The following is a 25785-nucleotide window of genomic DNA, read 5'->3' as shown; positions in this document are numbered from 1 at the left end:
GTATTTCTCCATATGGCGCCAGACTCTATATGATGATTCAGTTATACAAGAAAGCCTGTCGGGATTTAACGGTGTGCTTGATTCCTTGGAAGACGACCTTGAAAGACAAGACCGAATAACTACGCATTTGAACCAAAATTCAGAACTCAGTCACGCTGGGAACGACGTGAAGATAATTTAAGTGATGTTATAACTAGGAACTCGAGTGTATGTATTTCACATTGGCCACATTAAATGTTAATGAAATCAAGAAGAGCTAACTGGGGAATTTCTTATGAGTTATGAAATCAGAAGGAAATGTAATTAAACAAGAGAGTTCACATAGTTCTCCAAGTTAGCATACCCATTTGATGCAGCCTTCATACCATCTGAAGCGTCATTGGGATTAAGACCATTCTTTGTTTCCCATTCGTCAGGAATACCATCACCATCTGAATCTTTCAGAGCAGCACCATTTGCAATCTCTCCAACACCACCAAACTCATTCTCATCAGAGATTTGCCCTCCCTTGGTTCCGTAAGATTTGGCCTGATCAATAAGGGCAGTATCAACAGTATCCCTGTGCAGTGAATTTCCAACGCCTTTGAGGACTAGTTCGACGGCTGCCTGGGGCGAGAGGGCTGTGGGAGCCGGATAGTTGTATGGAGTCTTGATAAAATCAATGTCAGAGTAGCAACTGGTTTTCTCGCAAAGAGCAGTGCCATCAAGCTTGCCGTTGCGGTTTGAGTCGTAGAAGTTGTCCTTGACGTCTGAAACATAGTCAGCAACACAGTCGCCTAAGAGGGGAAATCACCTACAAGCATGGAAGTAACTGTTTCCTCGAGTAAAGGCTGTGACGGTAGTGTCCGGACCAGAAATGAAATAGTTGTTGATGATGTTAACATAGCTGTCAGCTTGACTATCTCCAGCAATGTAACCGCCGCCTCCTCCCCAGTTATACACAACCTGTAAGACAGTAAGAAAGCCGTCCAGACTTATGTAACAGAATCACTCACATTGTTCTGAAAGTCGTTAACACCTTTGACCTTGGGGTTACGAGTCTTGTTATCAATATACAGATTGCGGAATAAGCTGACTCCACCATCAGTCTGCATCAAGCCACCACAAGAGTGAGAAACAAGACCCTGAGCAATGATAGTGTTCTGGATGGTAACATTCGTGACGTCTCCATTGATAGAGAAAGTCTCATCACGTCCCCACGAGACGCTGACATGATCGAAGATCATGTTTTTACCGTCAGCAATACCGATTGCGTCTTTACCCGAGGTTCCACCTTTGCCCATACGGATGGTGATGTATCGCACAATGGAGTCATTGGCGTTGGAGAGAGACCAGCCATTGCCGTAGACGACGATTCCCTGTAGGTGGTTCAGCTAGTGTAATATTCAAGGTTTCTAGAGACTCACACCACCAGGAGCAGTTTGACCGGCAATGTAGATATTCTTAGACACGACGATACGTTCAGTGATCTTGATAACTCCACCGACGTCAAAGACAACTATCCTGTTGGGCTTCGATACTGCATCTCGAAGCGAGCCAGTTCCAGAATCACTATTCGATTTCCATTAGACATTTCATATGAACAGGAAAGGAGACTTCGGCTTACTTGAGGTTTGTCACTTTGTATACTTCGCCTTGACGACCACCAACTGCATACCTTCCAAAGCCCTCAGCTCCAGGGAATGCAAGCTGGGCTGCTTGCGCCACGGAACTGGCCGTCAAAGCTAGCAGCAAGGAAATCTTCATGTTTCTTGAGTACAAGGATCTTTGAGTCGACGTGCGTTGAGAGGAGAGCATCGGGTCTATCATCCTTTATGTACAACAGCCCCTAGTAGAACTTACATGGGGTTTCAAATATCCTCCAATGACAGTATTCGAGTCACGAAGGGGGTATAGAATTGCCTTGTTGGTAAAATTGCGGTGATGCAACGATTGGTGGAATCTTTTAACAACAATTGTTGCAAATCCATTCCTATTTTGGTGAACTACAGTGTAGAAGACTATGTACTGACTTGTTAGGCTTGCACCACACCATTAAGGTGAGTTCTGAGACTTAAGTCTATAAGGTTGCGCAGAGGGAGGGAAGTACAAAAGTCGAGTGCAATTCAAGTTAACTCAGTTGTTTTTCTGTAAATTCCATCCTCGCGTACATGTAGCTAACCTACATGCTGGCCCTGAAAGTCAAGAAACAGCACTTAATGTTGCTTAAAGCCTCAAAAGACCAACCCTCGATGATGTGAAATCATCGTGAATGTCAAGTCGTCAAGCCTAATCAATGATACACTCTGCTTTCAACAGCCTTGGCGACCGTTCAGGTATTGCTTGAGCTTAGCAGGGGTTGACTTGCTGAAAAAGAAAGGGAAAGGTATATTTTTATAAGTATACATATATAATGAGAATAAATGATAATCCAAATTCGTCTTCCCGTCTCATGTCTTCAAAGGAGTAAACCTGATGACCAGCTTCTCACCAATTGGTCTCGCCGTATAAGCATCTTCCTGCTCGATACCTTCATCATCAACAATGGATGTCTCAAAGTTGGCATAGATGAACGCCAAAATAAATTTCATCTCATTCATGGCGAAGTTGGAGCCGACACACATCCTTCCACCACTGCCAAAGGCCCAGAAAAGTCTTTGCATCACGCGATGCTTCGCCTCATCGTCTGATGACTTTCCAGGCGCTTGTGGTATCCAGCGCTTTGGGATCCACTCCTCAGGTTCGGGAAATACTTCTTTGTCCCGGTGTAGTGTATACGCCAGTGATGCGATCCTCACGTCGCCAGGGATATAATATCCTCCTATGCTACATCCGCGTTGAGGTGTCTGGCGTGGTTGAGGTCCTGGAATAGGCGCGTGGAGACGCAGCGTCTCCGTGACAATAGCGTGTAAGAGCGGCAAGGAATCGACCTCTTTAGGATCTGGCAAAGCCGACGTGTTCGTAAGACCAGATGCAGCTTTCGGGTTGATCCTCAAAGCCGGCTTAAGAGATTGGACCTCAGCATGAAGCTGTCGTTGAAGTTCTGGAGATTTTGAAATATGCCATGTTGCATAAGTGAGGGCAATTCCAGCCGTCTCCTGTCCAGCCAGCGAATGATCCATAACCTCAGACGCAATGGCTCGATCTCGTTGAAGAATGCTCGTACTGTATAGAATGCTCTTTTCTCCATTGGTATTGAACTCGCGATCTATCCCAGCAAGCAGTGAGTTGTAGACTACCGGCTCGTCAGAGCGTTGAATGTCTTGACTGTTACTGAGGCTTCTTGTCGCCTTGGGCGTCTTCCGGACATTCTCGCAGAGTTCCCAGTTCCAATCGGAGAGTTTCTTGTTGGACTGATCAACCCATTGTGGATAGAGCTTGAGCCAAGGAATCCATCTTTTGCAAAAGTTTGTCAACTTTGGAACTTCTTGCGTCCAGAAAGGGTAGTTGGCCCGTGCAAGATACATGTCCTGCCAGTCACGGCGATAAGGCTCATCGGCAATGAAGTTTGTAGCGTTAGAGAGACCAAATATGTAGGCAGTGATAAGATCCATGGCCGTTGCTAGATATAGACCGAACACTTCAACGTCATTGTAGTCTGTAGACATCGACTTGCGGGAAGGTTTAAGAGACCCGTCAAGTGCAGGCAAGAGGCGGTTCACGAGAATCTCGGCCATTTGCAATTTGCTCGCTTGAGATGACTGTATGTACGATTTGGAGTAGACGTTCGAAATCATCCTCTTTCTTAGAGAGTGAGGCTTTGAATTGCCAGTGGCAAACATGTTTGGGACTCTACAGGTGGCCATATTAGTTTCATTGCCGACAGTCCAGTACCATAAGTTGCCATTCTTACCCATAATTATCAAAGACGCTATACCAGTGACCTTTTTCAAAACCTCCTTGATATATGGTTCGCATGCCTTCTAAACCGTCAACGCTCACTTCATCTGGACCAATTCTAATAACAGGACCAAGCCGTTGGTGTGCACGATACAGTGATGTATTCTCTCGCCTCCGCTTCCTTGCTGCTAATATCCAGAGAGAGCTGATATGGCATGTCCAGTGCGGTGTGGGTATACGAGACAGCGCGGAGAAAAAGACAGGATAGATGATGTATCTGTACACCAGCAAAACAGGCAGCAAGCCCAGAGCAGTAATCAAGATAAGGCCCATGATGTTTTTCTTTCGATGGTGACGATGAACAAGCGTAGATATGAGAGTCAGTGCAAAAGATGTCGAGGATTATTAAAATGTGAGGGGTCTATGTCATGTGGCAGGTGGTGCAAATAGAGTTGGCAAGTATTCCCGGCGCGGGGTTTGATAAGAGTCAAGACCTCGGGAGATAGGAAGCAGTCCATATCAATACAACTTGAAAAGCGCCACGGTCCACCCCAGACTGTTTGTGTATTGGCACAATGGAGCCTGATCACGAGTGTTTGTGTATATACAGATATGAGCATCAAGCCAATAAATACCTACCTGGGGAGGAAAGGAAACTTAGGACCTTGGCCCTAAATGATAAAAAGACTTAGGTAAATTAGCATGAATTTAGGATATCTTTTACTGAGTTTATTTTGATATCCCATATTAAAGTCCGATGGTTTTTGCAGGTAAGGGGCTTTGACTTTACCCACCTAGGTAGGCTCTGTATAACAACAAGCTTGAGCAGGTAGGTCAACGTGGGCCGTGAAGCAAATAATGTGCTTTTATGATAACTTAATCAGTAAGCTTATTTGACAGTGAATCGTACTGAACCTCGAATATAAGGCAGTATGAGGTTTAGATTGTAGTCATACGGTTGTTTGTGCCTACCTCACTCTCCTCTTTTCTTTCCTTCTCACCAAGTTTCCCGTCAACACCATACTAACTGGAAGGCAAGAACCGCCGACCTCAATTCCAACCATAACCCATCAAAAATTCCTTCATAAAGTTTCCTTTACAACACATCAATCTGTCGAATTTGACTCACACTTCAAGGGTTCCAAGTCGCGTATATCGAGACCATGGCTACACGTCGGCCTAGCCCCCCTGGCGCCACGAAAGAGAGTTTACAAGGAAGGATATTTTCCCAATTCTACAACATCGCCAGCAGTTCTGGAAAGCCCCTCTCGTGGAAAGCACAACGTCGCTATCTGGTCAATTGATCAAGACATTGAAGTCGATACTGAGGAATTGGGGAAATTGGAAGGAAAGCTACACGCAAATCAAGGCGACAAGGTTCGAATCAGGACACGAGTCGAACAGCGCGAGCACAGGATTTCCATCTTGACTGATGAGAAGAATAGAAAAGCCAAGTTCTCTGAGTCTGGTAAGCAAGTGCTGGGCAGAGTGTTCGCAGCATCTGGATACCTTTGATTGATGTCGAAGAATCCAGACATGGATCGAACCTCCTACCCTCAAAAGAGGTTTGGATCCAGTAATATCATAATCGCAAGGCACATCCAAAGGACATGTACGACACATACCTCTGAGCTCTGTCTGCCGATTTAAGCTCTCAGCCACAAGGAGCAATCGCGGAAATTGATGCCAGACGATTCTTCTCTGCCGCACAATACATCTAATATCTGGAAGGTGGGTATCACAACGGGACCAACTGTGGGCAAGTCCAACTATTTCCGGACGCAGGTATCGATTGCATAATCTAAATACCTCAAGCTGGGCCGCTCAAACGAGCATTCATTTAAGTCGGACGACTTTCTGACTAATGGTGGTATACAAAAACTTGTTGCCAAAGGCGACTCTGGTTCTGTTGTCTTTGACGAAGAGTGAGGTATCATCGGCTTGTTTTTTTTTAAGGACATCGATTCGAAAATTCCTACGACAAATGATGGAGATATGTCACACCAATTGAATATGTATATAGGGATGTGAAGGAATTTTCAAAGCATACTATCACCGATATTTGGATAGCGAAGGAACAGGAATCGCTGCAGAATTGCTAGTTGTACTAGACAGGCCACTTAAATAAGAAAGCAGGGTACTATATGTTTAGACTCAAGCTTGCGACGGGATGTGAATAGGTATACGTTCTTTAGTTTAAGTGACCCATGGGGTGTTTATTTCATGCCGCAAATAATACTCCTGAGAGGATTTAATATCTTAAATCGCACCCCCAATCATACACAAGACACCTACCTATTTAGGGAAGTCAAGGTGGACTGAGATATCCCTTTTTGAGGTATGAATGGAAGGGGCAAGGAGCGATGTATTTTAGGCATCAGGCAGGCCGCCAGGGTGACCTACATCTCTTTGACTCTCTCCTCTCTCCTCTTCTCTTCTTCATCATCATCACTCTTGACAAAACCAACATCAGCCTTATAACTTTTCAGGGATCATCATTCCATTTCCAATTGTTCTTACTCGTCATAAATCAGATCTTCAAGCTTCCAAAACCCAACATGAACCAGTCGCCGAACGCCCCCAATATCGGTTCTCTCCTGGTGTACAGAAGACCCATCATCAATCTCCCCCCGAATTTCCAAAGCTTAGTTTACGATGGCCGTGAAAAATCTCCGATGGAGAAGTCCGAGATTCTTCCATGGACAAAATTCACGTTTGAAAACATCACGAATGCATACGGCGATATTCTAGAACAGGCCACAAACAGCAACCGACCGGATGAGGTGCTAGAGTTCGACTGCGAGAACCATTCCATGATGGTACAGATATTTTACGAGGCGTTCCTCAAAGAAACCGCAATTAGTTTGGCCATCAGCTTGGGCAAACTCAGTATCAGTCCCAGGTTTTCCTGGTTCCGCGGCACAGATATGTATCTGGCATTTGCTGAAGCGAGAGAAATGAAAGAGAAACTCCCTAAGCGCGCTCACCAGTTCGATTTAGGCGACGAGGATCGCTTTCATGTCTTGTACGACGCAAACGAAGAAATCCGTAATCCCTTTCTTGCTACCGTCATCGTTGTACCCTCATGCACCTGGGAGCCAGACTCCCTTGTCACGGCAAATCGTGACAGAAAACCCGAGCTTGGTCCTATCGAACAACTGGCTGCCTGTGCCAAAAAAACCAACACTTGTCTCTCGCTCATCTTGGGGGACAAGGATATTGTCGTCCTGCAATTCTTCAAGACCGAAGCTGGGAGGATGGGGGTGTACTAGAAGGCCATTCCATGCAGCACAGAGGGGGGGAATATATTGACAGCTAATTTGGCCATATGGGCTCTGATCATGATGAGTCTGAAGACTGAACTGAATTCTCTCTCGTACAAAGACTCTATAACTCCTCTCGATTCTTGGGGGGGATCGTTCGGGTCAAGGTTGGCGGGAGCTTGTATCAACCCATACTCCTATCGCGTATTATCTGGGCGAGCGCTGAGTGCCCGAGGGATTGATCCGCACCCCCCTTACTAGTTCAGACAGTCTATCACATCAAAAAGAAGAGCGCTTGGGTGGATGAACGTAATGGAGAAAGTTTCCATAGCATGATAGTCAGTCAATTCGTTACGTCTGTACTTAGTACAAGGGAAGCGTCATAAAATACAGCGTTCCAACCTTTTACTCTTCCTTCGTCAGTTCTTAGCTCTCAAGTTTCTGATCAATAACAAGCACTATTTCCTCGTGATTAAGTCTGGTATGTGTCTTAGAATAATAACTAGGTTGCCTTACAAATCACTTTTTAGCGTGACACGCTTGAAACCTGATATTGCCGCTAATGCCTTCTCCTCTGATGGAGAATCAGCTTCCAGAAATGTTCATCCCTTACAAAACATTCACGTATCGCCACAAAAAGCTCATACCACTCACCAGGCCCGTGAGGCCGGTGTACAAAATCAGAATGCCATATCCACTTCCATAACCCCCAATAACCTTTCCCTGCCATGGTTGACCTCGAATAAGAGAACCGCTCAAGGGTCCGGAGATGATGTTTCCAACTCCTCTGCCCACGCAGAGGTGTCCATGCACCATGACAGGGTCAACGTGCTCGTTTTCATCCTGAAACTTTTGTGTCACTTCTCTCATAATTCCTGGCCAGATCGAGGCCCAAGATCCTGCGAAGAGGCCGTACATGACGCAGAAAACATACAGGATAGGGAGAGATGCTGTAAGTCCCCAGACAAGTAGGACTGAAATACCCACGCCTACCGCAGATATGAGCATACATGTCGTAACTGCAAGCTTATCGCTGAGAGATCCCATGACCATCAGACCAATCGTCGTAGCGACATTGACCAGAATAACCGTCAAAGCTGAGAGGATCGTTGAGGTACCAAAGGTTGTTCGAGCATAAGTGGGAAGGTAGATTGTAGGGAGGAAGTAGCCTGTTGCTTCAACGACGTTGACAAGTTGATACAGAAGAAACACCCTGGATGTGACGAACCGCATATTCAGAGGCTTTCTGTGGATAGTGGCCGATAATGGTAGCCTAGGCTTGATGAAGTATGCAATTGGAGCTGCACTTCCAAATAAGATGCCCGCACATATTCTGACAGTAGTTTGGAAGCCAAAGTTCTTGAGGAGCGTCTCCAGAACCAGAGGAAGAACGGCACCTCCAGCTCCAGCAGCACTCCAGACAATTCCATAAGCAAAGCCCTTACGACGAACGAACCACTCGTCGATATAGAGAGTACAAGGACAGTAAGCGAAGCAGCCTCCGATCCCAAAGAGCACTCCTTGTGTTGCGATAAGTTGAGGAACAGTGATGCAAAAGGAACTCATAACCATGGCTAGAGACGTTACAAAGAGACCAGCGTAGGTGAACCAGCGAGCTTGGCGGGGGTAGAAGCGGCATATAATGACCACGAATGGTGCTCCGAGATACAACATGCCCTGGATAATGTCAGAGTTGGGAAGGGTAGCTTTGCAAGTATCTTACAGTTGTTGTGGTTCCAATGGCAGCGATACTGTTCGAGCCCGCGAAAGGCTCATGATGACTGTAGTACTCTTGAAAGACGCCGAATGAGAACCCAAAACCTGATTTCTTTGTTAAACCATGTTCGTGGACCCTAAAGATGAGGGAGATTACCAAAAGTCACAGCTTCAACGACCCAACAGGCTGCTAAGAATAGATATGCCTTTCTTCCACCATCAACAGGAGGCAGCGAGAACTCGGCATCTGTTGCTCGCGACTCGAAGCGTTGATCCAGGTTCTGTAAATGGACTGCGTCATCTGACACATTTCGATTGGGAGTAACGAGCTCAAGCGAGGTCTGTGACATTGAACAGTAGATTCCTTAAGTTGCTTGTGCAGTGAGATGAAGGGAACTAAATGCAATGTTCGGAGAGAGTATTCGATATTTATACAACAACCAGCAGAGTGCGCCTTCTATCAAACGTTGCACTGCGCCTTTCGAACCTTGATAGTGCTCATTGAGTTATCTTGATTCGTTTTCTGTTTTTATTGTTCTTGTAGGGCGCAGGTTGCAGGCGACATCGGACGTGGGAAAAGATGGCTGACACCAAACGATACATCGGCTGCAATATCCGGTCGTGGTTTATCAATCCAAGTCACATGGATAAGCAGAATACGACCATTCCAGAGTTTGAGCTAATGCAAAGGGCTCAGGCTACTAATTTATAGGAAGGCGCTAACGTAATATCCTTATAAAGTAGTCAAATTCGATGGTCAAATAGTTTCTAATTTGATAACGACTGCAAGATTCTGTGGCCAATCCCGCCGAAGGTCTGTCCTAGGTTTGAAGTGGCTAAAGTTGATATTTCTGAGAGTGCAATGCCATATTAAGATTATCGGGACCAGTATGATATTTTGTCTTGTGTAAATCGAATTGAAAATCTTGAAGCTTCTAGGATTCTATAAAATATGCCATATAGCCCAACACGTAGAACGTCAAACCACAAACTCGTAAAATGCACTTATAATTCAGGACTCGGCTTTGTGACAAGGTTGAGGGGCCAAAAGAGGCTCCAGCCTCAAGCATACCCTTGCTATTGCTGCGGGTGTTGCTGCTGCCCAACCAAAGCTGAACTACTCTCCATTCTGTAACCTTCATAGACCTTGCTTTGATTCTTCTGCTTCTTTCTGAGGCCCAAATAAGGAAAGAAGAAGCAGGGATGGAGGATAGTCACAGCACCGATGGAAATCAACATCATGGTTGCGTCGAAGACGATGAATAGTGTTTCGTTTCGGAGAACATCTACCCCAATATCTGGGACAGTTTCCGCGATACTAAGTACTAATTAGCCAGGGTAGGCAAATGATTGTCAATAGAATCTTACCGGTAGGCACATCGGATGATGATGCAGGTATAAGCAATACCCAGAGCATAGACAAACCACTTGACTCTTTTTGCCTCCTTTAGCGTGGCCTCCTCTCGAGCAACAGGAACTCCCCCACGAGTTGGCATGCCGGTTGTGTACATATCAGCCGCGTTTCCCATCAACGGGTCTCGATGTTTTATTGCCTGCTTTCGTCGTCGAGCGTAGAGAAGCATCAGACCGCCACAGCACAACATGTTGGCAACTTGAAAGGCAACACCTCCAATGACAAGCGCTTCTCCAAGTTTCTGCGTCGTCTCAGATCCCTTGCCCATACTTTGCATAGCTGTGAGGCCACCTCCGATAATTTGGACGAAAATCGAGATAAAGTCTGTACCGACAAAGACGAGGGGATATAGCCTGGGCTTGAGAAGAGACCATTTTGCTCCGTACCAAACAACCAGATGCTTGAACGTCACTGATATAGCAGCAGCAACTAGAGTAGGAGCCAATAAGAGCGTTAAGTACTGCACGATAAAGACATTCTGCTGCCATGGATTTCTTCCCAGTCCAAAGCGTCCAACATGGCCCGCGACTTCAAAGACGGTTCCGATGCCCAGCCATATCATGTATGACCATGTTTTAGCCCGGAACCCCTGGAATATTTGTGCGAGGAATAGGAGTGCAAAAGCGATCGCGAAGAATCCTGAAGCTGGTTCGGAGAGATAGTCTTGGTAGATGGTGTATTCGACGGGACAACGATCCGTGACTTTATCGCAGTTGTCGTAGTTTGGTGTCCATGTTTCGTTTTTATCACCCATTGTTGTGTAGTTTTAGATCAAGTATTTGTGAGTAGCTAGAGATGGGTTGGAAGATACTAAGAGCCAGGAGGACGGGGGCTTATATATGAGTAAGACGACATCAAGACACTCACCAAGCACATATCTTCGTAATCAATAGGATTGTGTGACAACCAATCTGCAAGACACGGCCACTAAGGCGTTCTCCCAGCCACTCCGTCGTAGCTCGCAGATACAACCGAATTCGTTTAGATATGGGGGATTGACAGATAACTGGCCAACAAGCACCTATCAAATCACATTCCACGTGTACGAGCCCCATCTTGTCGTCAGCTTCGGGGAAATAATGCGCTGGGATTTGCATAAAGATAAGCATAAGCGCTTAGTGGGAGGATGTACTTGAAATTTCAGCCTTAAGCACAGCCCTCTTACATCCATACAGAGCTGAGCTGTCGTAGATCCTTGCAGCGCCGTATGACCCCCTTTTGGGCAATAATACGAGCTTTGGGTGATATTTAAATTACATTTGGTTTAAAATGCGATCGGGTTCAAAAGAACCTGAAAAACATGGGCATTTTTAAATTCCGCACTTGAAGTCTGAACTGGCATGAACCGCAGCCAAGATCAGAGAGCTACCTGAATATTTCATTATTCTCTCGTAAACTTCATTAGTTCAGTCCATGGAATGTTTTTTCTTTTTCTTTTTTTTTTTTTTTTTTTTTTTTCATGTGCCAAAATAATAAAATAAAATAATGGATGTGGATCTACTCAAGTACCTACTACAAAAAGTGCAGTCCTGCAAACAAACTCTAGTTGCGAATATCTTCAATTACCTCATGATCAAATACTCAAAGATTCTTGGCATTCAACCTCTAAAGAAGACCATTACGGGAGCAGTTTCTTGGACCTTTTACCCAAGATACGCCATGATTAAAGCCCAGGCACCGCCAATTTCCAGTGGCAGTGCAAAGGGAATTAGTGACGAGGGCCAAGGCCAAAAGATGGAGTTTCAACCCTTGGCCTAGCGTCATGTTGGATCAACATCCCCTGGCAAGCCAAGACCACAGCCATAAAGCATTAGATTACGCGGCGGCGCCCAAAAAAACCACCTGATCCTTCTCATCTGCAGCTTACCTACACATCCATACCGGTTCAGCGATGTCGAGTCCAATATGTCCTATGCCACTCGGCGAAATCGTCAGGGATATGCTGGGGAGAGAGAAGGAGACGAATCCCGTTAAGAGACTTTACGATGATACTTTTAAAGCGGATATCGGGAGGTGGATAGCTTCGTGTGCGGTCATTGGGCTTTCGGCCGGGATAATATCTAAACATCCGGGACATAATTTGCTTGCTGCATCAGCGTACAATCTTGCAGTCGTAGGTTCACTCACCTGTATACATATAAAAGCCTGCTGACCAAACTCAGGGAGCTCTTCATTTCTTTGCTTTCAAGATACCAGTCAAGCCACGAGGACGCAACAACCCAAGACCGCCAATATGGTATATTTTGATTCTGGCCCTTTCAACTTCAATGTGGCTTGCTGCTCTCACTGTCATATTTGTTCTTCGGGAAGATATAGATGCGTACAATGAGTCAAATCTCGACAAGCGGAGGACGGGCTTTGTTGGTGATATATCTACTGGAACAGTAGCAATGCTTGACAACCTAAGCATTGCTTGTGGCTGTTTTGGCATTTGTGCATTGTAAGTGGCCCCCTGACTGGCCTTCAGCTTTGGTTTAACATTTTATAGTCTATTTTGTGTATACCAGTGGTTTATTGTTCATTATCTTTACTCGACAAGATTCAAGAAGACTGAAATGCGAGAGGGATATAGAAAGATCAACAAGAGCGAACCTCCCAAGGATGGCCCATCAACAACTGTTGTTTAGAATTGATACCCGATACCCAAACATTTACTAGCCAGATTAAGTATTTTAAATATAGAATACTTGACTTCTGCTTGCGAATATCGATAGGAAGTTGCCACAAGGCCTGCGTCTGACTTGATTTCCAGTCACTCCGACTTTGTGTCATTTGCAGTGATTTTAGAGACTACAGCCAAGTGTCTCCGGTTTGCTATCTTGTCTAAAAGTTTAAATTTGAATGCAATGCCACTCAGTGCTTTGTTGCTTGCAAGCATTATATTCTAGCCAAGATCGATTGGCAGAGCCACAAAGAACTAGGTTACTAACCAACAAGAACCCGGAAATGAACTATCTACATTATTTCACAAGAAAAAAAACCCCTGTAATAATTAACTGTCCATCTTGTGAACTGTGGCGATGAGGAGGCCGGCCGGCCGGCAGGCCTCTGTTGGTGGCTTCACGAGACTTACGGCCAATCAATGACCGCAGAACAATTATCAACCAAGTTTTCTGTTCTTGGGAGAGCCTTGTCGCTGCGTTATATGGATGGTATCGTATGGTTACTGCCACTTCTGCCTGATGCTTGTTGGTCCATTTGGTGGATGGACAGAAACTGGAACAAAGGAGATAGGCCTCCAGACATGCAAGATGACAGACACTCTTGTTGAAGGTATAAATAACAATTGCTTTTGGGAGGAAATTATTCTCACTTCTTCTTCAACTGTTAGTATTCAGTAGCAAATGTCCAGCCTCCAACATGTCCTCCGACGCTGACACTTCAAGCTCTAGCCCTAGCGAACGTGCTATTTTTGGACAAGATAAGCAGGCAAAGGCACAGACAATCATGGAATCCATTACTGGAGTTCCAGAGCTCGACAGAAGTGCTCAAGAGACTATCCGCGATTATCTCTTGGAGAACGTCGAGGAGTTTCGCCGTCTCCATGAGATGAGAAGAAAGGTATGTCTGTAGCAAAGATACTGAGCAAGGAGAATGGCCTAATGAGAAAGATAGGGCTGGGAGACAAGTCAAGGCGATGCTCACTTCAAGAAACAACGAGCAGTCGCAGATAAATGTAGCGCGAACAGTACACAGTTCTTCTACACCATGATGAAGACGATCGCAATTGACCTCGACAAGGCAACGGGTGCTCTGAACATGTCCAAGGTCGAACAGCCGGCCTTGCTGGACATGTGCGTAGCTCCAGGTGGCTTCGTTGACGTAGCTTGGGCCAAGACACCTGGTATTCACATCAGGGCCATGAGCTTACCCGTTGAGCAAGGTGGACACGACGTCAAGATGCTCGATGCACAAGTGGATGTGGAGTTTCGCGACATTACAACGCTGGCAGCTGATATGGGTATTACCAAGAACGATGTTCCGTTGAACTTTCCAGGACCATATAACTTCCTATTCGAAAAGGTCTTCGACGATACCGAGAAGTTTGATCTTGTCTTCTGCGATGGCCAAGTCCTGCGTACTCACCCCCGTGCGGAATGGCGAGAGCCCCGAGAAGCTACGCGTCTAGCTCTCACGCAGATCGCCCTCGGTCTTGAACATCTGAAGAACGGCGGGACGATGGTGATTCTGATGCACAAGCTCGACAGTTGGCGAAGTTTCGACTTGATCCACCAATTCAGCAAAATGGCAACCGTCAAACTGTACAAGCACTACAGGCACCACAAGATCAGATCTTCATTTTATCTTGTCGCAAAGAATATCCAAGCCGAAAGTGCCTTTGCGAAGGAGATGGTTGCCTTGTGGAAACGGACATACAAGATTGCGACGTTTGGTACTGATGAGGAGTACGCTGAGATGCATCGAGTCACTAGAGAGACTGCGCTGGTAGAGCTTGGGAAGTTTGGGGAGAAATATGTTGCAATGGGGGAGAAGATTTGGAAGACTCAGGCTGATGGATTGGAGAAAGCGCCCTTTTTGAAGAAATACACGAAGCAGAAGAGCAAGCGCAGGACATGGGAATGAGGTGCTGATGAGAGATGGTTTTAATACGGGAGACATGCTTTTGACATTAATCAGCAAGGCCTCAATACTTTGAGCCGTCATCGGGAGTGTCAAGAAAGTGGCTTCATGCGAGGACAAGTAGAGGCTCTCGTTGCATTTCCGACTGCATGTGCCAGCAAGGGTACCAAACAAGATTACCATAACAGTACGATCAGATAAGATAATCTCTCAAGTGACCAAAGATCGCGGATCCTTAGGATATTTGGCAGCTGACTAGTCCTGCGTCTCTAACATGAGAGGCAGGGATCAGCAAAGCGACTCCGAGTTCGCCCTCATGTAGCTTTCAACGCAGTTATTTAAACACAGTTCTCACCTTCATACATCTATTAAATAAAACATCATTTCTATCTATTGCACAATTAAAATGGCCGAATATAGACATTATGCAACACCCCATCCCGAATGGGTCGATGTACGCTAAGTCATGTGCAAACTTCATGATATTGTTACTGACCCCATCAGTTCCCAAACAATCTCCCCCCAGGCACAAAACCAAGCTTGGGTATGACCAGAGACCATGATCCAATTATTCCACAGGAAGGCCTCGATATTTACGAAATAAATGTCCCTGTGCGTGATAACAAGTCTATCACACTGCGCATCTACCGTCAAACTGCTCACAACGATGCCCTCCCTCTGTTTCTCTACATGCACGGCGGTGGGTATGTCACGGGTGGCCTTGAAACAGACGACGTAACATGCAGAGCAATTGCGTTGGAAGTTCCTGTCCTTGTTGCAAGTGTCGAGTATCGACTTGCTCCTGAACACAAGTTCCCCGTTGGCTTTGAAGATAGCTTCGATGTCGTCCGATGGGTAAGATATAGCGCCGCCAAACTACCGCCAGTACCGCCAGCTAACATTCTGTGCAGGCTGCATCGCCAGAAGGCCAGACCACACTCAACACAGACTTATCCAGGGGCTTTATTCTCGGTGGCACATCTGCTGGCGCCAATTTCACTGCCGGAATATCGCACTTAGCTCGTGATGAGGGCCTCATTCCCGGAATCACAGGCATCGTGTTCCTCGCTGGGAGCTTCTGTCATCCAGATGTGAGACCAAAGAAATATCTGGATCGTATTCTGAGCGTGGACGAGATCGATGATGCACCTGGCCTCACGCGAAAGTCAATTGACTACTTTGCAGGCACATTACTCTCTGACAATGCTTTTCACTCAATACTGATCATGCAACAGGACTATATGGCGCTCCCCCAACAGACAAGCGACTGTCCCCTCTTCTCTTCGATTCCCATGCCGGTATAGCAAAGAAAGCATACTTTGCAATTTGCGGTTGGGATCCACGTCGGGATGAAGCTATTCTTCTCGATCAATTGCTACAAGAAGTCGGGCTGTCAACCAAGTCACACATCTACTCGGGGCTGCCTCACGGCTTCTGGACGACTTGCCCTGACTTGCCTCTTTCCAAGAAGTGGCTGCAGGATCTCCTTCAGGGTGTGCGCTGGTTATTAGAGTAGAGGTAAGCAAAAGTATAACGACGACGACGGGCAAAAGACAAAACACACTCAATTTGTTCCAAATCACTTAATGAGTACTATCATACATTCTGCCCTTCATTTGCTTTCCAGTGTAGCCTTTGAAATTTCCCAAACCAAGCCCAATATTCTTTTCCACAATTTCCGAAACAAAGATATTAATATCCTACATTTTCAGCTTCTCCATCTCCTCAGAGAGAATGCCCTCCTCCACAACCTTGACTTTAACCTTCATTCCCCAAGGCTCATCATCTCCAATCCAGTTCTTCTTCTTTCCAATCTTTTCCACATCACTAGCTGCCTCCTTGACAGTTTCCTTTGTTCTTGCTGGGTCATCGTTGGTTTTCTGTACAGAGATTGTGAGCAGAAGACCTTCCTTATTCTTCTTCTTGCCCAAAGTGTACGACCACTGAGAGGTGAACACCACGCGTGGCTTCGACTTGTGGATCTTACCGGCTGGGTAGAGCGCGGTGATGAGTTGTCCGACCCTGCCGAGGTAAGATGCCCACCAGACTTCCTCAGGCGTGAGCATGTCACGAAGTGACTCACGGAACTCGAGCTCACGGGGAGGAAGTTCACCACCATATCTGGACTCAAGCATCAAGGCCAACCTTGCTCGATCTTGATGCGAAACACCGTGGATCGCAGACATGTTTCCAACACTGGTTGAGTACAAAGCCGTCGTTGAGGCCGTCTCCTTACTCATGAACATGTGCAGATACATCGAATTGGCGAAGGAGTCAACAACAGGCTCGCCGAACTCCTCTGGGAACTCCTTCTTCTTAGAAGGTTTCGGGATTGCGTTCTTGAGTAATTGCTGAATGAGGTGTCGCGAACCCGGGGCACAGTAGCCTGTGGCAACCTCTAGGGGAGACTGAGCTCGAATAGATGGTGAAAGCTGGCGGAAGAGGAAGCCTTCTCTGACACCGCCCTGACAAAAGTGTGCCTCTCTGATACCTCCAGGAATGGACTCTGAAAGAACATTGACAAGGAACGCGACCGCGGGAACCTGGGATCTTCGACGATCGGAAACACGGAAAATGTCTTTCGCAGCATGAGCGACATGTTTGAGAGCCTCGGTGTCCTCAAACTGTTTGCGCTTGGCAGTGTATCCATTGATAATGGAAATGGGATAGTAGCTGCCATCGGTCTGATTCAGGTACAGGAGCAAATATCCCCATCCTCTGAAACCACCTCCGGAGAGATAAATACGGTACCCGCCTTCCTTCTCAGCCTTCTCAGTCATCTCGGCGGGGATCTGCAGATTGTTGTATGCGTCCTTGAAGTTGGCGATCATTTCCTTCTCGAAAGCCTTGACAGCTGCATCGGCTTCATCCTTCTTCTTACCGTCACGAAGATCGTGAAGCTTCTTGGTCAAAGCAGCAGCTCCATATGGGAAGCTGAAGCTGCCTTTGGGACTCATGCGAACCTGACCGCCCGAGCTGAGCATCCAGGTAATCTGGGTGCTGCCACCGCCAAGGTCCATCACAAGGCCTTCCATGTTAGAGAAGCCACTGGCGATGCCGAGGGCACCGATCTGGCCCTCTTCCTCTTTAGGTAGGAGCTCAACTGTCAGACCAGTCTTGTCTTTGATAGCAGCCAAGAACTGCTTCGAGTTGAGTGCAGCGCGGGTGGCTTCGGTCGCGATAACATGGATATTCTCCTTCTTACAGCGGAAGTCGCTGCAAATCACAACGAATCGACTCAAGACTGAAACGACAGACTCGATGATATCGTCGGGAATGGGAATCTGATCTCCAGTCTCGGGATCATATTGAGAGTCGTAAAGAGAAATGGAGGCGCGATACTGGTAAACGGTAGGAAGCATACGAGCCAATGGGTTCGAAAGGTCGGAAATCGAGAGACGAATTCCATTGCTGGTGATGGCACCACTCGTCAGTTTCTTTGTTGCAGTTGATGAATTGTCTCTATTTTCTCACCTGCCCATGTCAACAACACCGACTAGCTTACCCTCATGGCCCTGCCATGGGGGATGACCGCCCTGAAGATGCGCGTACGGCGGCTGGGCATCCTCATCGTCGCTGCTCTCATGGCCAAACTCGGCGATTGGGTCGATGACTTCAAAGTCGGAGAAATCCATCACGAGCTGTCTTTGTTGTGGAGGTGAAAATGCCCGTTTGTCCTTGATGACGTTGGCAGTCCGGGTGAAATGCAGAGCTCCCCAGTATTTAAGGTGGTCGGGGGCCTCTATTTCAGGAGCTTCCCGTCATCAGAAGGGAAGCTAACGCCCTGCGGCGGGTTTCAGCTCTGATGGGATTGCCCTGACGTACGCCAACCTTAAATGAGCTTGTCCGGAAATCGAGCCAGTTACGATTGAGCAGCGACTCCGATGGCAGCACAAGCTACGTGATTGAATCAAGTCATTGGCCGGGGTAGAGATAAGCACGAGATCGGAGACCTTATCTTGACGGATTGAGATCTTGACCGTTGTTCAATCAACGACTCTACAAACGGTGAGGCAACAAGATTAATAGGCACAGAATTAAACCTCAAATCGACAATTTACTTCAATTGCTAAGTACGAACAAGATCAATTGCTGAAAAGAAATACTACGATCTGTAACAGACCCAGCTACTTAGCTATAAGCTTATAATCTCCGTCCTAAAGTGGCGAAATATTTAAGTAAGTTTATCCTATACTTATGAGTTTCTTTAACACTAGAATATCGTAATTTCCTGTTCTTTTATTCCCCAACGAAATTTGCAATGCAATGAACCTTTCAGAATGTTCAGCTGTTCTGTCGAAAGTATTGTCTAATGAATGTTAACGGAGGCACTGAGCTGCTTCAACAACATATCAATGATTGCCCACATCGGCAGAAATGGCTTCCTGTCTCTGCTTGTTTTCTCTTTGTAAAAATAAATTGCCTCTTTTTAATAATTGATATAAGGGGTAATTCAGACCTATTGAGCAAGCATCATGCCAGGCCACTTGATTTGATTGTGATTCACTGTCATTCCGTGGTAGGCATTATGTAAGTACCTAAGTAAGGTATGAACATGCTCAGATTTCATTGTATTCTCTTTTGCATTTTCCTTCCTTCCTCATTATCATTTAATCCTTATTCAACTCAACTGGATCTGTCGGCAAAAAGGATTCAAGCCTGCCAACTATTCGCGCTATCTGTCAAAGCGCAGGATTTGACTCGACTTCCAAGATCAGCCCATATCTCTTGACTGACTTCATGGAGAGTGATGAAGGCGTCATTGAACCTAGTGAAGAATCCAGTATTACGACGCAACCTGTCGACGACGTGGGAAATTCGACACAGGACCCTGGAGATGGAAGCAATGATCACGTTGATGCGACCGCCAACAGCAATATCTGGGAAAGTGAAGATCAAGATGGGGAGATTTCGGTGAAGAAGGCATCGTCGTATACCTCAATACCTCCATGGCATGACTGTAAGTTCATCTCATGGCGTCAAGATTAACTCGGTGACTAATTGTGAGTTCGCAATAGATCGCCAAACACGACGCACCGCGCGCTGGCCGTGTACCCGATATTACCTTAGGTATGGTAACACCTCTTCGAACACCAGAAGCATGCTGTGGGAGCCGCTATGCGGTCGCTTGCTGGTCCCCTCAAGGGCATGATGTTGGGAGACCCCCAGGGCTTAGCAAAACCCTGGTAGCGCTTGCCGTGGCTGCTTTATCCTGGGAGCTTGGAGATGGGCCTTCACTTATCGTTGCACCTCTCATGATGTAGCCAGTGGATGGCCGAGATTTATGCCTTCTTTGATGCGTTAAGGCTGGGCGCAAGGCAGACAAATATCAAGGACGGGTATCGGTCAACGTGAGACATGCCCACGGGCCCATCGTTGCCTTTTGGAGAATCCTTCCCCCCCTTCCCTTCACCCGTGGTAGTACCGGGTCGAGATCACTTCCTATTCAGATCTTACTGAGGAGGTGGACTGTGTCCCCAGGTTCCAGGATACCATCAAAGACTACAATTCATAGCTAACGATCTTCCCAAAGAGACTGAACCTGGTCCTCCGTCATGGCAGCCTGAAGTCCCGAGCCATGGAAGCCGATCGGAAAATGCATGATTCTTGACGATGCCCATACCATCAAGAACCGCAACACCCGCACATTTGCTGTCATCACTACACTCCGTGAACAATTCGAAGGTTGTCTAGCCTTGACAGGAACACCTCTAGACAACACATGGGAGGACGGTTATGCCCTCCCGAGTCTACTAGAAGGGCATCCATCACCGACTTAAAAGTATTGCAGAGAACATTCAAAGAACTTAAGAAAATGTCCCCTCAGCATCGCACGGGGAAATACATGACCTGACACATCCAGATGCTCGACGCTGCCAGCTTCTCAAACCCAATATCAACTATTCGAGATCGCCTTCCGCCTAGGACTGACACAGGCGACACTTTGCTCTCGACTCAAGTGACAGACACAAGTCCAATAAAGTATCATGGAACACGGACGACTCATCTTGTGAAGAGAAAATCATGAAGCAAGAAGGCGCGTGGCAAGGCCCCTCGACGCAACAAGACGATGCCGCAGGTTGGCCGTACCTCATCGAGGCCCAGCAGCATGCCTGCCATTCGATGCTAGTGCAGCTAAAGCTGGCCCACAGAGGTCTTATGGTTATGGAATCTATGAGACAGGAAGACGTGGATAATACCATTCCCGACGAAATGGACGACTAAGCTCTCGAGCAGGTTACCGAGTAGCGTCGGCAGCTGGAGCAAGGAGACAACTCTCTGTCACGACGTGTTGAGGCGATACTCGATACAATGCAACAGCATCTTGATCTTTGCCCCCACTACTCATTCATCATTGTCGATGAAAGCGTGTGGTTTTTGGATATCGTGGCGATTGCGCTCAAGAAGACCTATCATTCGGTCACCCACGATACATATAAAGGGCGACTCGACACAGTCCTGCGCCACTTAACCATCAAGAAGGTTGCCCAAGCTATGCCCCCGCATTCCCTACTGGCTAGTCGAGGTACAGGTGGTCAGGGACTCAGCATGCAATTCGCAAAGGTTGTTTTTCGATGCGGACCCTGGTGGAAGAAAGCGTGGGAGGAGCAAGCAACTGGACGAGTTCACCGACCAGGACCACAGAAGCCTACTTTTATCTACGAACTCAGAGCCTAGGGCTGCTGTGGAAAATTACAAGTCGGAGATCCGAGACAAGAAGAACATAATCAACACTCACATATTGTCTGCTATCGCTCAAAACTACGATGACGAGCATCATCAACAAGGCATTAGACTTCTTGGATTGGACCATGTGGGGGGTTAGGATCGAGGATCTGGGCGAGCCATAGATCTCATAAGAAGCATTTGATGCTGCCGATATGCTATGAACGTGCGGGACAAATGATGACATTGGTAAAGTTTGGGGTATTTTATCCTAAGGAAGGCCTGAATTATGACAACTTTCTCAAAGCTTGGAGGATTTCATCTCACATTATGATCATAGTTTGACCATGATCGTCTTTATACAGAATTGTATTCGGGGCATAATCGCTCGTAGCCTTCTGTTCGAATTTTCATGAGACAATGCTTCGTCGTCAGGCTTGCGAGTTCTTTTATTTCCTTTACCATGTAGCTTATACTATACCTTTACTTACCTGTCATGAACTCAAAGAGATGAGAGAGAAAGCGACCTGCGCCATGTAGTCCTTCTATCGTCCAGGTAACCCAAGCCTAGACAAGCAGTGCTTCTCTGCCCAGTCAAACATCTGATCCCGGAAACCCTTGTGCTTTTCCACAATAGGTGATGCATCAGCATAAGGATCCTCCTCCACAGCTTGAGCGATCCTCTTCGTCGTACCAAGAGGAACAACTTTCTGCAGCTCCAGATCCCAGAGCACTCTCACAACCCATCCTTGGCTAAACCCACTTGGAGTTTTATTCGCCGAAGCATTCACCTTTCGTTGATGTCGCGCTGATATCTCAGCGACGTAATAAAAGTAGTCGGCGTCCCAGCTTCTTAGTTCTCCACTCTCGATCACAAGTTCCCAGGGTCTGCGTTTCGTAGGACCACCCAAGGAATGGTAACATGTTGCGTACTCGGCGTCATCATCGGTGAGCATCAGAATCCAGTGGTTTGGTTCGCCTTCCACAGGATCTGTGCAAACTCCGATAGTCAGCTGTAGAAATTCTTCGGAAGAGGATCCCGGACATCCAGAGAATCTTCGGAAGGGCATTTCCTGAGTTGTGTTGTGGTGAGGGATAAGGCTCGGTCGACGAGTGTACGGTTGTAGGTGATATCGCCGATCGGATGAGGCTGATCTGAGGATGACAAGAGAAAGTAATTGTAACGAATGGGGGTTCGCTTTAAATATTTCATGCAGCTGTTTGACAGACTCTTTCCGTCTTGAACAATGACAATGCATCATCGAACATTCGACATCACTGAACAGGCGAGGAGGCTGTCTAGCCTTGTTCAGTGTCCCTGCACTCATGCTGAATATGAACACTCATTGAATACTTACCAATTGCTTGTCTCTTATTTCTGTGTAATTAGTTGTGTTTCATTACCTTTCAGCGAACGCGAAGACCCTTTCTAGAGCCCGGACATATAGTGGCGATATCCTCCAAATGCAGAATTTCAGATACAGTGTCCATTAGCTCGAAATACATGTCTTTAGCGACTGATCACTGGATTTCCTTTACCCTTCTTTTTGTTGTTCAGATAATCCAGATGGCTTGAGGGGTCTAGTGAAACTTCATTTAGCATCACCATGTTGTTTCTGTGATTAAGCCTCCTACGAGAATTACTTGACAGCAATATCGTGTTACATAAATACGCCAGTCAGATTTTCACATGAACAGACATCAAAATAAGCTATTTTCTTTGACTTGATGATGTTATTCCCGACTAAGGACTCGTGCTCGATAAAGGGCGTCTTGACAATCCACTAGTTTTCTCTTTTCTTTAGACAGAGTGGGCACAAACTCAACCTCTACCACAACCACAACCACAACCACCAACATAAAAATGCCCTCCAAAATTCTCATTCTTGACGGTGGCCTCGGCACCTCTCTCGAGTCCAAGTACTCTGTCACTTTCTCCCGTTCAACGCCGCTCTGGTCCTCTCATCTGCTTGTTTCTGACCAATCCACTCTCCAATCCTGTCAGAGCGATTTCGGAGCTGTCCCAGTTGACGTGCTCCTCACAGCGACATATCAAGTTTCGCTCCATGGTTTCGCCGACACTCGCACTGAGGATTTCCCCGAGGGTATCCCTCGTGAAACTGTTCCTCGGTTCTTGGATGATGCTGTTAGTATTGCTCAGCGTGCTGTGGGGGACAAGGGCTGTGTTGCTTTGAGCATTGGACCTTACGGAGCTTGCATGATTCCAGGTCAGGAGTACAGTGGGAAATACGATGCTGAGCACAACTCCTTGGCTGATTTGGAGGCATGGCACCGTGAGCGATTGGGCGTCTTCGCTGAGATTTCTGATATACAGAAGCGAGTGGGCTATGTTGCCCTCGAGACTATTCCCCGCGTTGACGAGATCATTGCCATGCGCAAAGCTCTCGCTGCGACACCAACACTGTCTAACCTCCCTTACTGGACGGCATGTCTCTCCCCTGAAAAAGATCTCAAAATGCCAGATGGCAACTCCATCGAAGCCGCCGTGGAAGCCATGCTGGATCCCGAGGTCTCATCCAAGTTACCGTGGGGTATCGGTATTAACTGCACCAAGGTCGACAAGCTTGACCAACTGCTTGAAATCTTTGAGCGCACTATCTCAGGCTTGATTGAGAGCGGCAAGATTACGGAGTGGCCTGCTCTGGTGCTGTATCCTGACGGAACAAATGGGGAGGTTTACAACACAACAACACAGAAATGGGAGATGCCAGACGGCGTTGAGACTCATAGACGCTCATCTTGGGAACGTCAACTTGAGACAGTCGTAAAGGCTACGGAGGATAGAGGAAAGTGGCCTGCCATCTTGGTCGGTGGATGCTGTAGGGCTGGGAGCGAAGATATCAAGAAACTTCGTGATTGTCTCGTGAAATAGAAGCTTCCATCAATGCCAAAATCACAACGGTATGAAAAAAGATTAAGATTTATTACATGTCTAACAAAACAAGATATGAAAGACGTCAAATCACCCCAAAGAAGCTACGTCAGGCAAGAAAAGTCAGAATTTCTATTCCAAGTGATGAAAGATTTAGGTAAAACTTAGGCAAACTTAGTATAGAGGTAGGATGCCTTCAAAATGGCTGTTTCAGAGCTCCTTAAGAAGAGGCTATGATTATCAGAGCATTAAGCTACTTGAGTTGCTTATGAACGTGGCAGACACTTGGACGTGACCTGGTAGGGGCAAACGAATACAGACAGCACAGTTTTGCATTTTCGTCTGAACTTTTCTATTAACTGCATTAGCTTACCCATTGATCTCTTGCTCCGGTTGATATTTCTTCTTCAGGTTTTTAACCCTTTCGTTAAGCTGGGGCTTTGCTCTCTTCACACGGCCACTTCAAGCAGTGCGAAACCTGGCACTTGGTAAATCTAGTCTTCTCCAATCGTATGAAGACTCTTTTTCTCTTTGTTCTCTCGCATTACCTGACATATATCACAGACGTACAGGTCCGTCGTCTTACAGAGAGGAGAAGGCATGAACCCTAAACTCTGCGCCTGAAAAGCATCAAATCTGTCAACATGGATCTCCATCACAGCGTAAGTGCTGTCGACTATCTTGCCATGAGACTTCTCTAATATCATAATTTAGCTGCTTCGTAAGAGATCCAAGTCCTTCCATACAACTTGTCAGGATACCGCCCAGTTCGCCCATCCAGTGCATGCGGAAACTGACCCATTGGATATCGATCGTCCAGGACATGTAACTCAAGATTCTACCACTATGTTGGCTTCTACTGGCGCTACTGCAGCAAACTCTGGTATTCTGCATCACGAAGAGAATGACCTCTCGCCCGAGGAACGAAGGGTCGAAGTATATACTCGCTCGATCATGCCGGCTCCAAACACCAAAGACGCTGCCACAAATGACTTATTCCCTTACCGCATGTCATTCTTTCACGATGAGCATCTCCATCGCTATGTCATTGGATCGGAGGAGGGCACAAATCAACCTGCCTTTGCTCAAACTGCCTCGAAAACGCTGTTTGTGTTCTATTGTAACGAGTGCGTTTTTGAACTATCAATTTATTGCGCCACGTTCTTCTCCCTCAACAAATCACAGATGCCCCAAATTCACGAAGTGCACTCAACACCTGGGAGATGATTGATTATGCCCACGGTGCCACCACCAAAGCGGAATTCCATTTTTGCTTCTAGGTGAAGGACCTGGTTGCACTCGCGGACAAGATGAAACTTGAGATCCATATGCATCTTCCCTGGAGAGACTTCGTCTCGCTTGCAAAGGCAATGGCTCCTTTGCGAGATGTTGGCTTCGAACTGTCGGTTACTTTTAATGAGGAAGAGTGGTCG

General features: G+C 46.7%; 14 protein-coding genes across 14 annotated transcripts; 8 read left to right on the top strand and 6 right to left on the bottom strand.

Moving 5' to 3' along the window:
* Window positions 1-303: 303 nt before the first annotated feature.
* FPRO_03302 (putative pectate lyase C) lies at window positions 304-1746 on the bottom strand (the record flags this gene model as incomplete). Its single annotated transcript, XM_031226501.1, has 5 exons — window positions 304-749; window positions 798-945; window positions 996-1358; window positions 1407-1551; window positions 1607-1746. The coding sequence occupies 5 exons, from the start codon at window positions 1744-1746 to the stop codon at window positions 304-306; spliced, it is 1242 nt and encodes a 413-aa protein (XP_031077031.1).
* Window positions 1747-2429: 683 nt separating this feature from the next.
* Window positions 2430-3836, bottom strand: FPRO_03303 (putative benzoate 4-monooxygenase cytochrome P450; the record flags this gene model as incomplete). Its single annotated transcript, XM_031226500.1, has 1 exon — window positions 2430-3836. One exon carries the CDS (start codon window positions 3834-3836, stop codon window positions 2430-2432), a length of 1407 nt encoding a protein of 468 aa, XP_031077030.1.
* A 2541-nt stretch (window positions 3837-6377) lies between these two features.
* FPRO_03304 (uncharacterized protein) lies at window positions 6378-7091 on the top strand (the record flags this gene model as incomplete). The annotated part of the gene is made up of 1 exon (XM_031226499.1): window positions 6378-7091. One exon carries the CDS (start codon window positions 6378-6380, stop codon window positions 7089-7091), a length of 714 nt encoding a protein of 237 aa, XP_031077029.1.
* A 600-nt stretch (window positions 7092-7691) lies between these two features.
* On the bottom strand, window positions 7692-9148 carry FPRO_03305 (uncharacterized protein; the record flags this gene model as incomplete). The annotated part of the gene is made up of 3 exons (XM_031226498.1): window positions 7692-8759; window positions 8806-8903; window positions 8956-9148. The coding sequence occupies 3 exons, from the start codon at window positions 9146-9148 to the stop codon at window positions 7692-7694; spliced, it is 1359 nt and encodes a 452-aa protein (XP_031077028.1).
* A 727-nt stretch (window positions 9149-9875) lies between these two features.
* On the bottom strand, window positions 9876-10966 carry FPRO_03306 (uncharacterized protein; the record flags this gene model as incomplete). Its single annotated transcript, XM_031226497.1, has 2 exons — window positions 9876-10116; window positions 10167-10966. The coding sequence occupies 2 exons, from the start codon at window positions 10964-10966 to the stop codon at window positions 9876-9878; spliced, it is 1041 nt and encodes a 346-aa protein (XP_031077027.1).
* Window positions 10967-12103: 1137 nt separating this feature from the next.
* Window positions 12104-12839, top strand: FPRO_03307 (uncharacterized protein; the record flags this gene model as incomplete). The annotated part of the gene is made up of 3 exons (XM_031226496.1): window positions 12104-12325; window positions 12375-12652; window positions 12701-12839. 3 exons carry the CDS (start codon window positions 12104-12106, stop codon window positions 12837-12839), a joined length of 639 nt encoding a protein of 212 aa, XP_031077026.1.
* A 733-nt stretch (window positions 12840-13572) lies between these two features.
* On the top strand, window positions 13573-14796 carry FPRO_03308 (uncharacterized protein; the record flags this gene model as incomplete). Its single annotated transcript, XM_031226494.1, has 2 exons — window positions 13573-13773; window positions 13828-14796. 2 exons carry the CDS (start codon window positions 13573-13575, stop codon window positions 14794-14796), a joined length of 1170 nt encoding a protein of 389 aa, XP_031077025.1.
* A 403-nt stretch (window positions 14797-15199) lies between these two features.
* On the top strand, window positions 15200-16309 carry FPRO_03309 (uncharacterized protein; the record flags this gene model as incomplete). Its single annotated transcript, XM_031226493.1, has 4 exons — window positions 15200-15247; window positions 15298-15648; window positions 15705-15909; window positions 16029-16309. The coding sequence occupies 4 exons, from the start codon at window positions 15200-15202 to the stop codon at window positions 16307-16309; spliced, it is 885 nt and encodes a 294-aa protein (XP_031077024.1).
* Window positions 16310-16493: 184 nt separating this feature from the next.
* FPRO_03310 (uncharacterized protein) lies at window positions 16494-18428 on the bottom strand (the record flags this gene model as incomplete). The annotated part of the gene is made up of 2 exons (XM_031226492.1): window positions 16494-18204; window positions 18268-18428. The coding sequence occupies 2 exons, from the start codon at window positions 18426-18428 to the stop codon at window positions 16494-16496; spliced, it is 1872 nt and encodes a 623-aa protein (XP_031077023.1).
* Window positions 18429-19170: 742 nt separating this feature from the next.
* On the top strand, window positions 19171-19945 carry FPRO_03311 (uncharacterized protein; the record flags this gene model as incomplete). Its single annotated transcript, XM_031226491.1, has 4 exons — window positions 19171-19201; window positions 19251-19323; window positions 19512-19753; window positions 19812-19945. 4 exons carry the CDS (start codon window positions 19171-19173, stop codon window positions 19943-19945), a joined length of 480 nt encoding a protein of 159 aa, XP_031077022.1.
* Window positions 19946-21105: 1160 nt separating this feature from the next.
* On the top strand, window positions 21106-21471 carry FPRO_03312 (uncharacterized protein; the record flags this gene model as incomplete). The annotated part of the gene is made up of 1 exon (XM_031226490.1): window positions 21106-21471. The coding sequence occupies one exon, from the start codon at window positions 21106-21108 to the stop codon at window positions 21469-21471; it is 366 nt and encodes a 121-aa protein (XP_031077021.1).
* Window positions 21472-22004: 533 nt separating this feature from the next.
* Window positions 22005-22787, bottom strand: FPRO_03313 (uncharacterized protein; the record flags this gene model as incomplete). The annotated part of the gene is made up of 1 exon (XM_031226489.1): window positions 22005-22787. One exon carries the CDS (start codon window positions 22785-22787, stop codon window positions 22005-22007), a length of 783 nt encoding a protein of 260 aa, XP_031077020.1.
* A 536-nt stretch (window positions 22788-23323) lies between these two features.
* Window positions 23324-24352, top strand: FPRO_03314 (uncharacterized protein; the record flags this gene model as incomplete). The annotated part of the gene is made up of 1 exon (XM_031226488.1): window positions 23324-24352. The coding sequence occupies one exon, from the start codon at window positions 23324-23326 to the stop codon at window positions 24350-24352; it is 1029 nt and encodes a 342-aa protein (XP_031077019.1).
* Window positions 24353-24996: 644 nt separating this feature from the next.
* FPRO_03315 (uncharacterized protein) lies at window positions 24997-25579 on the top strand (the record flags this gene model as incomplete). Its single annotated transcript, XM_031226487.1, has 2 exons — window positions 24997-25014; window positions 25067-25579. The coding sequence occupies 2 exons, from the start codon at window positions 24997-24999 to the stop codon at window positions 25577-25579; spliced, it is 531 nt and encodes a 176-aa protein (XP_031077018.1).
* Window positions 25580-25785: the final 206 nt, after the last annotated feature.

This window comes from Fusarium proliferatum, assembly GCF_900067095.1.
Source record: "Fusarium proliferatum ET1 genome assembly, contig: FPRO_scaffold002, whole genome shotgun sequence".
Classification (NCBI taxonomy): Eukaryota; Fungi; Ascomycota; class Sordariomycetes; order Hypocreales; family Nectriaceae; genus Fusarium; species Fusarium proliferatum.
This window is presented reverse-complemented; position numbering and strand designations above follow the sequence as displayed.